Source organism: Ovis aries, chromosome 8 (assembly GCF_016772045.2).
Source record: "Ovis aries strain OAR_USU_Benz2616 breed Rambouillet chromosome 8, ARS-UI_Ramb_v3.0, whole genome shotgun sequence".
Lineage (NCBI taxonomy): Eukaryota > Metazoa > Chordata > Mammalia > Artiodactyla > Bovidae > Ovis > Ovis aries.
This window is the reverse complement of record NC_056061.1, coordinates 61,388,920-61,405,215: the sequence shown is the minus strand read 5'-3', so window position 1 is coordinate 61,405,215 and position 16,296 is coordinate 61,388,920. Positions and strand designations below refer to the sequence as shown.

The following is a 16,296-nucleotide window of genomic DNA, read 5'->3' as shown; positions in this document are numbered from 1 at the left end:
ATTTCTTTTTTTGCGGTGATGAGTTAAGACCTAGTCTCTTGGCAATATTGAAGTATATAATACAGTATTGTTGGTTAAAATCACTATGTATGTGTGTGCTTAGCTCCTTAGTCGTGTCTGACTCTTTGTGACCCCATGGACTGTACCCCACCAGGCTCCTCCGTTCATGGGATTCATGGGTAAAGAATCTGCACACCAATGCAGGAGACATAAGAGACATGGGTTCCATCCTTGGGTCCGGAAGATCCCCTGGAGGAGGAAATGGCAACCTGCTCCAGTATTCTTGCCTGGAAAATTCCATGGACAGAAGAGACTGGCAGGCTATAGTGTATAGGGTTGCAAAGAGTTGGACGCAACTGAGCAGGTATGCATATATAGAGATCTCCAACAAGAACCTTCTGTATAGCACAGGGAACTATACTCAATATTTTGTAACAACCTCTGAGGGTAGAGAAGCTGAAGGAAAAAAAATATATATAGCTGAGTTGCTGCGCTGTACACCTGAAACTAACACATTGTAACTCAACCATGTGCTGTGTTCTGCTTAGTCGCTCAGTCGTCATTGCGACCCCATGGTCTGTGGCTTGCCAGGCTCCTCTGTCTGTGGGATTCTCCAGGGAAGAATACTGGAGTGGGTTGTCCTGCCCTCTTCCAGGGGATCTTCCCAAACCAGGGATGGAACCCAGTATTCCTGCATTGCAGGCAGATTCAAGTTAAAAAACAAAAAAAAAAAAAGGGGAAAAAAGTTATCTTTCAAAAGTTTACTGAAAGGTTGTCACCATCTGCTAGGAAATCTCTTTTAGAAAATGGAGTTTATAATCAAACTGACCCCCCCCTTTTTTAGATGGGGATATCATTTAGCACCAGATTTGTAAAATGCAGGGTGGCTTTTGGTTGATGGTCCTTATGTGAATGTATTTTATATTTCTGCAGGGTGTAATATGTTTAGATGGAAAATTTTGATAAAGCATTTGGGTCTCTGGGTCACTTATAAAGGTTAATAGAAACATGTTTGCAAATATTCTATTTTGGAAATTATAATCAAAGGAAAATATTTTGGTAGCTCTGCTAAAATTACCTCATGCTTATACAGCTAAAATTGCCCTGTGTGGAGAGGCAGGTCTAGAGGAATATAACTTTAAATATCAAGATTAACAAACTAACTGACAGGACAAGCCAATTAGCCAATTAACCTACTATTGCACAGCCCCAGGGCAGGTCTGGAGCTCCAGGTTCTCTGTGGCAACTGATAGCTAGTGTCCTAAAACCTCCAGCTGATGCCCCTTCTTCCCCTCCAGCTCCACAGTCACTGGGCATGTTTGCTTTGTATGTCACTTCCTTTGCTGAGCCCACATGGAAATCACATCGTGTTGCTCCGAAATGGTTGCCACGGGAACATCTCCACCTAGTTATTATCTATTCAGGCTCCTGATTATATTAAGCCAGGAGACAGAGATGCAACAGGGGTCGCAGCAGCCACCTGCTCTGCATAAAACTGTAATTGCTTCTGCGACGTTCACCTCTGTGGCCACCTGTCTCTCTGAACACTCGTCTCTACATTTTCTCCTCTCTTGTTTTCCCCCAAACAAAGTCAGTAAATGAAATTAGTATGTTGGAAATCAGCCTGGGGATAATGTGAGAAATTACATTCCTTTCCCTCCTGCTTCCTTTCAGTCCTCTGTTTTAGAACCGCAAGTGGAATAAAAGTCATTGTCACCCTTTTTCTCATTCCGTTCTGTCCCTCCATACTTAGATGTAAAGAGGAGTCTTTTAAAAAGTCTATGATTCCCGATTCCCACACGATGGTGCTGAAACCAGTTTCCTGCTACTGATCCAGAGTAGCTTCAAGAAATTCATATAGATGCTTCTTTTCTAATTGGTATAAAATATAAACAGGAAATGAAATTGGCTATTAACAAGTAATTTTATCTCACATATCTATTGATTTGGGTGAATTTCTTATGAGGAAAATTTTCTGATCTTTATTCTCAGATTGCAGGTAACATAGGAGGGGTGCTGGCTTGGAGTTCTCTTTTTGTAGGAAAAACTATATAATCCATTGGCATTGTAATTTATTGTCCAAGCCTGGATATTATGGTATCCGAAAGGTAGCATTATAAATAAGTATGCCTGGACAACAGGTACAAATTAGGGCTATCGCAGGCAAAGCAGGTATATATTGTCACCTTATACAGAGATGACAGGTACGTGATTATCATAGTACTCTACCCTCAAAGAATATGGGGAAAGGAGCACCTCTTGAAGAAGAACATTTGTGCATTTAGAAATTATAGTTGTGGAGTTTAAAATCTGGATATGAAACTCCCAGCAAGATAGTTTCACTTTGGCTTATCCTCCTACTGCATGTAAATTTGGTTAACATGATTCCATTCTTACAGTCATGGCACTGGGGAATGAAAAGAAAAAAATGTTGACAAAGGAGAATAGGCTGGATTGAATTTATCTATAGAGATATCATAAACTCCTTTCCCTCAATTAAAAAATCTAATTTAAAGGTTGGCAACTTTTTTTTCTGTAAGGGGTCATGGTCTTTGTTACAACTGCTCTGCCATTGTAGGGTGAAAGCAGCTGTAGACAACATATAAACGGATGGGCATGGCTGTATTCCAGTAAAATCTTGTTGACAAAACAGGCAGGGTAGTGACACAGATTTGGTGCATTAGCTACTGTTTGCCCATCTCTGTTCTAGTTCTGTTTTAATACCTAGAAGCTGTGTTCTGATCGAAGGGCAGTTGTTTTAGATATGAGTTCTGACGTCTCCTGTCCTATTGTGACAGGCTGGGGTTGTGGCTAATGGGAGAAATACATGGATCTTACTATTTAGTGCATGTTTTTGCTTATGCATGTCTCAGCCATTCGAGGCATAGCTGAGGTGGGTGGTGGAGGGTAAGCTGTCATGGACACGCTGGACAGAGAATGGCAGCCATGTGGTTCTCATGAAGTCTTGTAGGAGGAAGGCTGCAGGGATGCAGACAGGGAAGAGAGGTTATGGTGATACAGTTTTACCTCTATTTTTTTTTTTTTAAGTCCTAGATGAGATTTTTGGGAGAGTTTACAGAACTGGAGGCACTTGAGGAAAATGGGTCTGTGCCTATTCTTGGAAAATTTGACTCAAAATTAAGGTAAATTACATTAAAAAAATCACTTGAATTTGGTACTTATGGTGTAGAATTGGAATCAGCTGGTAAAACTAAAAGTTTTTGGAGGAAGTCCCAAAATATTCTTAGGGGTTTATTTTACATTTTTTATAAAGTTATATTTAAAATGTTTCCCTTTAGGTGGAAAGCAGACACTAATAACTCAGGCATACCACAACATGGACAAGGATGGGATCAAAGAGAATTAAGTAGATTGTATACTATAAGGCAGTAGGAAATATGACACATATATTTTATGTGACTCTATGTGACACAGATAGCCACATCTGCTGCTACTTAGTGACAAGCTGCTTTAGTTGTAGACCAAGGAAACTGTGGAGAGTGAGCGCAATAATGTCACTGATTCTAGGCAATGGAATGGGTAGTATCACAAATAAGGAAAAGTCTCAGAGGTCTTCAGTTCTATCTGAGCTGCTCAGTTAAATGAAGAGGATGATTGACATTTATAATTATTTAATATTATCTTTTTGAGGAGACCCTTTATTCAGTAAGTCAATAGGAGCTACTAAAAGGTCAACAACTACCAAGAGAATATCATTTAGGATCTTGTAGTCTATGTAGGGATGAGGCTTTTTGTATCTAGGAAAAAAATCAAGATAACTTATAAAACAAAGTACAGCAAAGGCAAATTAATATTGCCTTAGCATATGTTACTGATAAAGAGGCATGAGTGAAAGGGTTATCAGAGTGGAGTGCAAACAGATGAGAAAGGGAATTATAAGCTGGATGGCCAACACTGTCACTCAATGGATGGGAGGTCATGAGCAACAGGCGAGGTGAAATGGGGATGGAGAACAGAGAACAACCTGGGTCAGGGGGAGGAGGCTAAGACTGGGTCTAGGTGCCAGGAAGATCCTGGCAGATCTGCAGCTGAGGGAAGACAGGAAAGCACCTGGTTACAGATGATCTATTATATTGTGAACAATACAACAATGAAATATTATCTACATTGACTTTCTGTTGACATTTTTTCCACATTCCAATTTTTTCAGCTTAAAAAGTAAAACAATATATTGAAAAATCCAAGTGTTACAGAAGCCTAAGATGTAGACAGTTAAATATTCCATAGTTCCACCTGCAAAGATAACCGTTATTAGCAGTTGATGTTGCTCATTAATACTAGGATAAATAAATTTTTAAAAAGAGTTTATCATTTGGAACCTTGGAATTATAGGGGGAAATGTCTCCTATTTTCCTAATTTGTTCATCCTGTATATTAGAACCCATGACATAACATCACATTTACTACTGAAAAGAGGCTTTTTGGTTATTTTCTTCCTCTATCTGGTTTTAGAAAAGGCAGAACAACCAGAGATCAAATTGCCAACATCTGCTGGATCATGGAAAAGCAAGAGAGTTCCAGAAAAACATCTATTTCTGCTCTACTGACTATGCCAAAGCCTTTGACTGTGTGGATCACAATAAACTGTGAAAAAATTCTGAAAGAGATGGGAATACCAGACCACCTGACCTGCCTCTTGAGAAACCTGTATGCAGGTCAGGGAGCAACAGTTAGAACTGGACATGGAACAACAGACTGGTTCCAAATAGGAAGAGGAGTACGTCAAGGCTGTATATTGTCACCCTGCTTATTTAACTTCTATGCAGAGTACATCATGAGAAACGCTGGGCTGGAAGAAGCAAAAGCTGGAATCAAGATTGCTGGGAGAAATATCAATAACCTCAGATATGCAGATGATACCACCCTTATGGCAGAAAGTGAAGAGGAACTAAAAAGCCTCTTGATGAAAGTGAAACAGGAGACTGAAAAAGTTGGCTTAAAGCTCAACATTCAGAAAATGAAGATCATGGCATCTGGTCCCATCACTTCATTGGAAATAGATGGGGAAACAGTGGAAACAGTGTCAGACTTTATTTTTCTGGGCTCCAAAATCACTGCAGATGGTGGTTGCAGCCATGAAATTAAAAGACACTTACTCCTTGGAAGAAAAGTTATGACCAACCTAGATAGCACATTGAAAAGCAGAGACATTACTTTGCTAACAAAGGTCCATCTAGTCAAGGCTATGGTTTTTCCAGTGGTCATGTATGGATATGAGAGTTGGACTGTGAAGAAAGCTGAGTGCCGAAGAATTGATGCTTTTGAACTGTGGTGTTGGAGAAGACTCCTGAGAGTCCCTTGGACTGCAAGGAGATGCAACCAGTCCATTGTAAAGAAGATCAGCCCTGGGTGTTCATCGGAAGAAATGATGCTCAAGCTGAAACTCCAGTACTTTGGCCACCTCATGCGAAGAGTTGACTCATTGGAAAAGACTCTGATGCTGGGAGGGATTAGGGGCAGGAGGAAAAGGGGATGACAGAGGATGAGATGGCTGGATGGCATCATTGACTCAATGGACATGAGTTTGAGTGAACTCTAGGAGTTAGTGCTGGACAGGGAGGCCTGGCATGCTGCGATTCATGGGGTCACAAAGAGTCGGACACGACTGAGCGACTGAACTGGACTGAACTGAACTGAACCCTCAGTATGTGGTGCTGTTGAGGGTCCTGGTCTACATGGGACAGTAAATTAGGCCTTTGCTCATCCCCACACTCCTTGGTGAAGCCATATGCCTGGGACCTGGAAATCCATACAGGTTAGAGGCTATCTCAGGGGGTAACTTCCATGGGTAGCTGAACAACCCATCCAGGGTTATAAGGAGGGGTTAAGAGACACTGTTGGCTTTCCTGGTGGCTCAGCAGTAAAGAATCCGCCTGCCAAAGCAGAAGATGTGGGTTTGATCCCTGGGTCAGGAGGAAATGGCAACCCACTCTAGTATTCTTGGCTGGGAAATCCCATGAACAGAGGAACCTGGAGACTATAATCCACAGGGTTGCAAAGAGTCAGACACAACAGCAACAAGAGACACTGTCGGAGCTCCTCATTGACCAAAATTGCATTAGTCTAGTGACTTGGATCCTATCCTCTAAAATGCAGTTTTGGGGGAATGGGTGAGGGAGGTTGTCTCTAGTATGAAAGAGTTACTCCAAATCTCTGTGTCTCTGAAAGAACTGCAAAAACAGATATTGCACACTGATATGGGAGGGGAACAAGCCAGGAGAAATACACTCCTGTCCATCCTTCATTGATCTGGGGAGGATCTAAGGATCAGAAATAGCAAGTTCCAGTTTCTTCTAGTAATTTTCAGGGGTCAAGATAAATCAAATTACATCTTGAGTTAAACTTGTTTATGCCAAAGAAAAGTAATACTTTGTGGGTACAACCCAGCACTTTGAAATTTATGGATGTGAAGTGATATGAGAACCAAATACTGAAAACCTTGGAGTAAGTTGTGAAATATATTCATTTTTCTTCATTCCCTACTCCCAAGTCCCAAGTGAAGGATGATTGTAATAAAAGACATGAAAACTGGAGTGGAGGCTGTTACTGGTTTGGGTTTCCAGAGGAACCTGAGATTAAGAGAATTATGAACCGGAGGTTGAGCAAATCTCCAAAAGAGGAATAAAATAAAAGTGGAAAGGCAGCAATAAATGAACTTCTTAAGTAGTCATAATGGAGGAAGCAGCAAGTATAGACTGAAAGGACTTTGCCATGGTGAAGAGTTCTACCAGGAATGCAAGAACAGACCTCAGAGACTTAGATTAGATAAAGAAGGGAAATTAGATAATGGATGGTTACTAAGGGCAGTGGTAGAATAGGTTTCCCTGTGGAGTTTTTAAAATAAAATAGAATCTCATCTGGTCTAGTCCTGGCTGAAGGTGGAGAGAATGTCCTGGATAGTGAAAGGAATCATTTCCTTGTATAGGGCTTCACTGTTTTGAAGATTTACATTTTTCAAGCTGACATGACTTCATTGGACACCCCACTGTCGCCCAGGCTCTGAGAGGTAGGGCTGGGCTGAATGACTTCACTATGAAGGAAATCTAAAGACCAAGGGTTAATTTGCAATTGGGAGGGGAGACACAGAGGAAGGAAGGCAGACCTCCGAGGGTTTTGAAGTTCAGAGGGAAGTGAGAAAAAAAAATTTTTTTTTTTTTTTTTAAGGAAACGTTTGTTCCTTTCCAGGTACACTTGATTACTCACTGTTAAGGAGGCGGAAGTCGATGAATGGGTAGGAGCCGCGGCGTTCAGCAGGAACCCCCGTCTGACCCCTCAGTCGTACATCTCCTAGAAAACAAAATCCAAACAAATGTTTGAAAACGTTGCCAAGTGTATTCACTTTTCCTCTGCAAATCCTCTTACCCACTTATGTCACTGGAACCAACACCAAATATCAGGAGAAAAACGATTCCATTCACCTTGTTTAAGAGAGCACTATGAGGAAAGGGATATTTAATGAATGCTGCGCGTAATGGACTTGGCAATATTCTAACCAGTGAAGCAGCGTGCCTTTATATCTGTCTGGAAGATAGGTCTGTGAACATTTTGGTAATTTACAAAGTTCCCATAGTTTTTTTACTCTTCCTATCGCCATAAAGATGAAGCATCTTAATATGGAGGACAAAAAGTATGCTGGGATTAGAGCTTTTATTCTAATTAGAAGTTTTAACTACCCACAGTTCTGTTTCTCTTGGTCCAGCACTGGTTTTTTTTTTTTTTCTCTGACTGGCATCCACCTTCTTTGCTTCTCAGGTTGTATCATTTGGCCTGCCTTAGAATCTGCCAGGGCCCATCGAGCTCCTAGTACTTTAGACACTCAATGTGTAAAGTTTCTGCTGCTGCTGCTGCTGCTGCTGCTGCTGCTGAGTCGCTTCAGTCGTGTCCGACTCTGTGCGACCCCATAGACGGCAGCCCACCAGGCTCGCCCCTCCCTGGGATTCTCCAGGCAAGAACACTGGAGTGGGTTGCCATTTCCTTCTCCAGTGCATGAAAGTGAAAAGTGAACGTGAAGTCACTCAGTCGTGTCCGATTTGTAGCGACCCCATGGACTGCAGCCTACCAGGCTCCTCCATCCATGGGATTTTCCAGGCAAGAGTACTGGAGTGGGGTGTCATCGCCTTCTCCGGTGTAAAGTTTCTAGTGTGTGTTAAATCGCTTCAGTAGTGTCCGACTCTGCGACCGACTGGACTGCAGCCCACCAAGCTTCTTTGCCTATGGGATTCTCCATGCAAGAATACTGAAATGGGTTGCCCTGTCCTCCTCCAGGGGATCTTCTCGACCCAGGGATCAAACCCATGTCTCTTATATCTCCTGCACTGGCAGACAGGTCCTTTACCACTAGCGCCACCTTCACGGGTGCTAAAAGTTTCTAGCACTTATTCATTTGTTGTTTTTCAGTCGCTAAGTCACGTCTGACCCTTTGCGACTCCATGGACTGTAGCCCACCAGGCTCCTCTGTCCTTCACTATCTCTCAGACTTTCTCGAATTTATGTCCATTGAGTCAGTGATGCTATCTAACCATCTCATCCTTTGCTGTCCCCTTTTCCTGCCTTCAATCTTTCCCCAAATCAGGGTCTTTTCCAATGAGTCAACTCTTCACATCATGTGGCCAAAGTATTGGAGCTTCAGCTCCAGCAATATTAGAACACGGTAGACCTTGGATGAACTTAGCTCAGACACTTGCTACCTGTGTGATATTGGAAATTTTATTTCTCTGAGCCTCAGTTGCCTCACTTCAAGGTGCCATTGGTTGGAGAATCTAAAACGACACTTGCTGCCTGCGAATAAATGCTGGTTTTACTTCCTTCTACCCCACTCCAGTACTCTTGCCTGGAAAATCCCGTGGATGGAGGAGCCTGGTGGGCTGCAGTCCATGGGGTTGCTTAGAGTCAGACATGACTGAGCAACTTCACTTTCACTTTTCACTTTCATGCATTGGAGAAGGAAATGGCAACCCACTCCAGTGTTCTTGCCTGGAGAATCCCAGGGACGGGCGAGCCTGGTGGGCTGCCGTCTATGGGGTCGCACAGAGTTGGACATGACTGAAGCGACTTAGCAGCAGCAGCAACACACCTGCAAAGCTGGGATCATATTTTGTGTTCTGCATTTCTCCATAGTGCTTTGTGTGCTGTCTGGTATTTAACAGACTCTAAGTGAATGTCTTCTATTGACTAGATTAGATATAAAGATCAAATCCACCAATTAGTACATATAACATGAAATCAGAGGAGAGGTAAAAATACATGAGACCCAATATTCTTCCGAAAGACTTGAACTGGGGAAGGTTTCAGTTCCAGGAGTAATGGGTCCACTTCCATAAACCACTCTTTCCCAGACATGAGATGGCACTAGGGCCTCCACCTATGAGTGAAGAGGATGAACAGTCTTCTCTCATTAACTCCTGGAGTTTACCAGGGCCTAGGTGAGATCTCCATCAGTTCTAACTGATGTGACTTACTGTTTAAAATATCCCCCACAGATGGGCCTTGTATATACATGGGCTTATGAACTGCAAGCTGTGAGCCCTCGGGCAATTCTTGCTTTGAATCTTATATTGATGCTTTACTTAATCGTTTGTATAATCTGATGTTGTAGTGCCATACTGATATTAAAGAATGTTACAGTTTACAGAATACAGCAAAGTGGGAGGAGGAGGGAAAGGATGGAAAAGTACATTTCAAAATATGAATACAATGAATATATAATCTGGCATTAAAGAAGAGAATGCTGGCATTTGCTAAGTTCATTGGGGTAGATGGTCAATAGTTATAGGAAAGCCACTGGCAAAACATGAAGAGTTTTTCTCTCCTTGGGTTATCTTCATCATCTTATGTTTATAGCTCTTTAGACTTTACAAAACATTTTCACAGATATTATAGTACATTTATTTTCTTGTTTTTCTCTTTGGATCCTCACAATAGCCTTGTAAGCAGAACTACTATTATTTCTCTTACTTTATAGGTGAGAAAACAGAGGCTCAGAAAAGAGGGTGAAGGGACTGCTATTTCACCCTCCTGGTCCCAGCTCAGGTCTCAGGCCCCTTAAAGGCATTCAGTAGACTGACTTTATTTATTTTTAAACTTCATCATTCTTTACTGAAGTATTGTTGTTTTACAATATCATACTAGTTTCAGGCGTATAGTATAGTGATTCAGTGTTTTTAATAGATCGTACTCTTTTAAATTTTGTTATAGGATGATGACAATAATTCCCACTGCTATACAATATATCCTTGTTGCTTCTCTATTTTATACATAGCAGTTTGTTTCTCTCAATCACATACCCATATCTTGCCCCCTCCTCTTCTTATTCCCCTCTGATAACCACTAATTTGTTTTCTGTATCTGTGAATCTTTCTGTTTTGCTATATATATTCATTTGTTAATTTTTAGATTCCACATATAAGTAATATCAAATGTTTTTGTGGTTTTCTGTTTGACTAATTTCACTGAGCACAATATTCTCTAGGTCCATCCACATTGTTGCAGTGGCAGAATTTCATTCTTTTTATTGACTGAGTAATGTTTCACTGTGTATATATACTGTATCTTCTTTATCCATTTGTCTATTGACTTTGAGTGCCTGAATTTTTGGTGCTTTAAGCTTACAATTAGCAGGGTTAGTCCTTAAATCTAGGTTGTTCCGCTTCATAGGCAAAGATCTCTCCTCAGTACCATTGGTTTTTATCCCTATGAAGTGTACACACCTGGTTTATAAAGTTAAAAAAGTCATAGGCCCCCATTTTAAAATGATATGACAAGTTCAGCACTGCATTTAAATGAATTTATATTTTATGAGTGAGAGTAAGAGACACACACTTGAAAACCTATGCAGAGATGAGACTGTCTTCATTTGGTGGAAAGCTGGCTGGGCTTGTGGATTTGTTTACCTACTATGTCATCCTTTTGGGCTTTTCCTATGGGTTTCAGGCTCATCAATTGGAATTCACTTCTTCACTAGTATTTTCTTCTCAGTTTTACCAAAGAGTTCCTCCTGCTTTTGTAGTTCTGACGGTATTATTTTCCCAGAAAATTTCTAATATCATTGTGGGTTTTGAAGCCTCTGCCAGAGTTTATTCCATTTGTGCATCTGAAAGTCTAAGGCAGAGATGACCCGTTATTCTGTAAGACTTTAGATTTAGAGAAACTGTGAAGAGACAGCACCAGGTGGCAAAATGTGCAAAAAGGGGATGATAAGCTAGGATCAGGAAACTCCTATTACTGAGAGGATTAGCATTTCATCATCTTGGGTGACCTTGGGCTAATCAATAACCACTTTGAGGTCCAATTTTTTAATATTTAAATTTGTGTTATGTAACATTTTTCCACACCACAGGATTGTTGTGAGGAAATTATCAAGTGCTTGAAAAATAACATGTTAACGTTATTGAAAATAATGAATAACAATAACAGTTAATGCTACTTATGCTGTGCTGAGCATTTTACATGCATTGTCTCATATCACCTACCCAACAACTCATCGAAGAAGGTATTAATATTATTATTATACCATTCACCAATGAGGAAACTGAGGCCAATGTAAATTTGATATTTTGTCTGTGCCCAGAGCTAGTGAGTGGAGAGTTTGTGCTTAAACTCAGAACTGGTTTTAAACCCCATGTTCTTAACCAACCATCCTTCTATAGTATCAGGATAAAAAACTTATATAAAGAGTTAAGCATTAACTTTTTATTGCATAATGTATGCTCTGATTGTTTTTGCCCATAAACCAAGTATATACTCATCGTGATTCTTGGAAACTAAATACCAGGGAAATCCAGGCCCTTGATGAATTCAAGATTCAATCAGATAGATGTTTATTCAAATAGCACTTCACTGGAAATGGACTGTATGAATAAGACAACCAAATCCTGCTCTGGATCAACAACACATCTATTATTTTTAAGTAAGAAATGGAAGGCAATTATTAAAAATATTATTCAGCAGAACTCAAACGACCTGGCAACTAATTTACACAAGCTCTTTGGCCTGGAGAATTCCATGGACTTTATAGTCCTTGGGGTCGCAAAGAGTCAGAAACAACTGAGCCACTTTCCCATTCTTTCTTTCTTTCTTAATTAAGATAATTTTTTTATGATGCAATCCCACTTTTGAGAAAAAGAGACAAATAACAATGAAGCATGTTGATAGCAAAGATACCCAAACAAACAAATCAACAGCAACAACAACAAGCTACACAACCCATACTTGAAAGATCCTGTTAAATGGTTATTCTAGCTGTAACTACAATTACAGACTGGGAAGCAGATACTCATTAAACCTAACAATGGCCTTTAGGTGTAGTAGATCATTGCTTTAAAATAAGGATAAAATCCTATTAAAAATACTAATGAGGCAAGAGTCAGGATGACTGTAAGTTGGCTAACAATGCATTTCAGAAAATTTTCAACATGAAAAGTTAAATACAAACCAAAGATTCCGTATCTTGAGGGTTTTATTGAAGCAAAGCTTGAATGGGGGTAAAACGAATGTTTTCAGTATAAGTTCTTATATAGAAAGGTCTTGGTCCTTCTCCCTGCTTTCAGGAGCCCCTTCTGATATTAAATTGCTTCAATATGTTCTTGCAAAGAGAGAAATGATTCAGTAACAATGGTCCCTGGAGGAGCAGAGGCCACTGGTCTGAGGAACAGGTCGAATGGTGTCCTGCTGTGCTGCTTTTACTGGCCCGTAGTCTCAAGCAATTATCTATTTACCTAAGGCCTTATATCCAAGCTAAACAATTATTTTAACTATTCATGAGACCCTTGTTTAACTGAAGCAACTTTTTTTTTTCTGCTGGCAAACGAAAAGTGCTGTGGAAGCGGCGGGGGCGGGGGGGGGGGGGGGGGGGGGAAGCGTTGACAGCTCGGAGTCGTGTCCTCGGTCTGTTCTTATTGTGTTCCAAAATGAAACAAACAGCAGGGGAATTCTTATTTTGAAAGGGCTGCTTCTCTTTTGCCCCTTCAGGCTGAAAACATAACATGTCGTCCTCGGGTATTTAAAGCTGCCAACATGGGCAGGGAGCTGAGACAGCCACTCACCCTCCCAGGGGACGTGGTTCCGGGATGGACCTCTTGCCCACTTGGCTTCCCAGGCTGTCTCTGTTTAATAAAAGCTTGGGAGGGAGCAGACATTATGTGGCCTCTTATGTAACTGGGAAAGAGGGTGGAGACTCTGACAGCGATGACAACTTACAGTGGCTGAAACACGGGCCACATGACAAGAACCAGACTCTGGCCCCTGTCTTGGTGTCAAGGTCATCTCAGGGTGGGGAAAACAGGTAGGAAAGTGACATAGCAGTAGCTACTGTGCTCTTATTGCATCTAAGATGAATGAAAAAGATAATGAGACAAGCTGCAGGAACCCAGGATAGATGTTTATAGGGCATCACAATGAACGAGGAAGATGAGATGGTGGTAGAGTCAGAAAGATGCTCTTGAGCAGCCCAAACACGGCAGGAGAGAAGATGCGCTCATGAAAGGTATTCCTTTGAACTTCCTTAGATATTTCTAACTCACGTCACTGCCACACACTTGCAAAACAAAGGCAGAGAGAACCCAGATCCACAAATCTCACACAAGCACTTCAACAGGCTGCCCTGCCTCAGCCCTGGTGGCTTCAAATATTTCAGATGACTACTCTCAATTAGCAAAGTGAATTATTTCTCCTAAAACACTGATCTAGCCAAACAGAGGAGAAAGGTTGCGCAATTTAATCACTCCACAGATTTATGGGATACGACAGGCAGCCAGTTTAGATAAGTCAGGCAGAGAGGACTGTTCTGAGGACTATGAGCTCACAGGAGATCCAAGATGGCTGATGAGACCCAAGTTTCCCTCCCAGAGGTTTTATCTTCTGCTTTACTTTCTTGAGTGAGGCTGTCTGTTACTCAGAACCTGTCCAGTGATCTGTTGCACTAATTGTGCATTTCTGGGCTACTGCTGAGGGAGTTTTGTGTGTAGGAAAGAGAGGGACCAGGAGTTAGATGTCCTGAAACCATGCTTTTGGCACAGGAAATAATATAAAGTTTTCTTTGCATGTGAAAAAAGTTCTTTCTCTCTTCTTTTCTAAAAAACCTTTAACTTCATGTCAAATTCAGACAAAGGGGAATTTCACCAAGTTAGGGTCAATATTCTATTGCCTAACTGTATTACCCTGCAACTTTAGTTTAGAATTATTAAATATGTTGTGACAAATGAATATTTTGGGACTTAAATGGTGAGAAAATGAATATACAAATAGAAGTGCTTTTATGTTCTAGCATGGGTATGGTATGTTTTAACTCAGACTAGATATTTTTCAGCTTCCTGATTTAACAGAGGGAAAATGAGGGAAAAAATTACAATCTGTAGGGATACAGGAGAGTAATAAAAAGAGATATTGAACAAGAAGCAGCAGGAATGCCTTAAGAGAATTCCAAGAAGCTGCTTTAAAAAAAAGCCTGAAAAGAACACAAAAAGCATATATTCTCTCAAAGATTGAGAAGAAGGGGAATAATCTGAGGAGTCATTTTAGGGAATACATGATCTGGATCTGTCTTAAGTAATGAAAACACCAGTGTAAGCTTGTACATTATTCACTTATTTCTGGGATAATGCTCTTTATCTTCAGAATGTCACCAAAGTAAATTTTATTGTTTTTCAATAAATGTATAACGTACACTCACAATGCCTGTTACATCACAGGCACTCAAAAAACCCCAGTAACTATTACTATCATTTTGTTACTGTTCTGACATTCCTGCGTCCTCCCCCATAATAGTAGGCATTATTTAGGAGAATTTTAAAGTCAGGAACTCTTTTAAGGACTGTACAAGTATGAACTGGTTTAGTCCTCATAACCATCCACCTGAGGCAGGTGTGTGTAACATCCCCATTGTGCCAAGGAATATAGAGTTTGTAAGTCAGCTGAATTGGGATCAGAAGCCATTGGTCTTGGAAGTCCTTGCTCTCTAACCCACCACTGCGCAGCGGCAGTGTCTCCAACCTCCACAACAATGACCAGTAGGTTCGTTGATGACATTACTCATGGCTTCCTTGATCTTTCCAGGTTTTCCAGGTGTTTCTCCTCTCTCTGCTGGGCAGGTCAGGGTTAATGCAAGTCAATACCAAGGCTATGTCCTGAGGAAAGCTGAATCCTGGTGCTTCGTGCCAGTACTACAAGCCCAGGACAAACAGTGGAGCCTCAGATTTTAACACTAGATGCCACGAGTCCCCAGTGATGCAGGTTAGACCACATGGAGTCTAGATTCCACTGGAGAGCCAGGTATCTTGTAGGGTGGTAGAACTTTTGGGTAAGTGTTTCAACAAAGGGGCCAATTCTAGGGTAGGCTCTGAGAAGACCTTCGATTAATTCAGTTCATTTCAATAAATATGTATGTAAAACATTATACAGAGTGTTGGAGAGTAGGTAGGGAAAAGGGAAATATAAAGGTAGAGACGATGTTATGTTGGCTTTCAGATAATTAATAGTCTGTTAGAAGAGATTCATAGAAATGAGTAAATATATAAGCCAGAAGGAATCTAACTTTTAGCGAGACTGGGATATTTGGGTTTGGATCCCACTCTCAGAAGTGTCATGAGGTTTTATGATTTTATATGGAGAAATAACTTGGATATTTCTGGGTCTAAAATGACTTCATAGTAATCCTGTAAAAATGTGTCAGTTAGTAGAATTGAAAGAGAATTATTTGATGTCCAATTTGAAAATTTAATATAATTTTACATTTAAAAGAACTTCATATTTTAGAACAGCGATTGAAGCTGTGATTTAGACTTTCATACCAGGTCTTCACTAAGCAAATTTCTGTGGGTACAGGCAAATAATTTAAATTAGCAACGTTATTTTCAGAAACCTCCTATCAATAGCAGGCGATGTCTCTCATATCTAATGTGTGTTAGCTTTCTGGAAAAAAAAATTACAGCAGGAGAGGTTGGGGAAAAGGAAAAGGAGGAGGAGGAGAGAGAGGAGGCCACAAAGAAAATGGACACAGGGAGGGACTGAGCCCTGGGGCTGAGGGAGAGGAAGGTATCAGAGATGATTTGTAGATTTCTCTCTTGCGTGACTGGATGGTTGGTTCTATCAATCACAGAAAAAGGAAATTCTCAAAGAGAAGTCATTCATGTCCTTCATTTGATAAATGATATTTATAAGACATGATGTTTTTGGCAGGCAATACAATGGTGAAGAACCTTGGGAAGAATCTTGGCCTCATGAAGTTTGTAATCTATTAGAGGGGACATTACAGGACAATTATGCATAAATATAAAGTTGCAA

At 40.7% G+C, this 16,296-nt stretch overlaps 1 protein-coding gene across 4 annotated transcripts in view; it reads right to left on the bottom strand.

The window, feature by feature from the left end:
* Nucleotides 1–16,296, bottom strand: part of PDE7B (phosphodiesterase 7B) — a 359,981-nt gene that overhangs the window by 84,995 nt on the left and 258,690 nt on the right. For all 4 annotated transcript variants that reach the window (XM_060419706.1, XM_004011365.5, XM_004011366.4 and 1 more), the window contains one exon: nt 7,225–7,308. In XM_060419706.1, the coding sequence (XP_060275689.1) occupies nt 7,225–7,308 (84 nt within the window). The remainder of the gene's footprint in view (nt 1–7,224; nt 7,309–16,296) is intronic.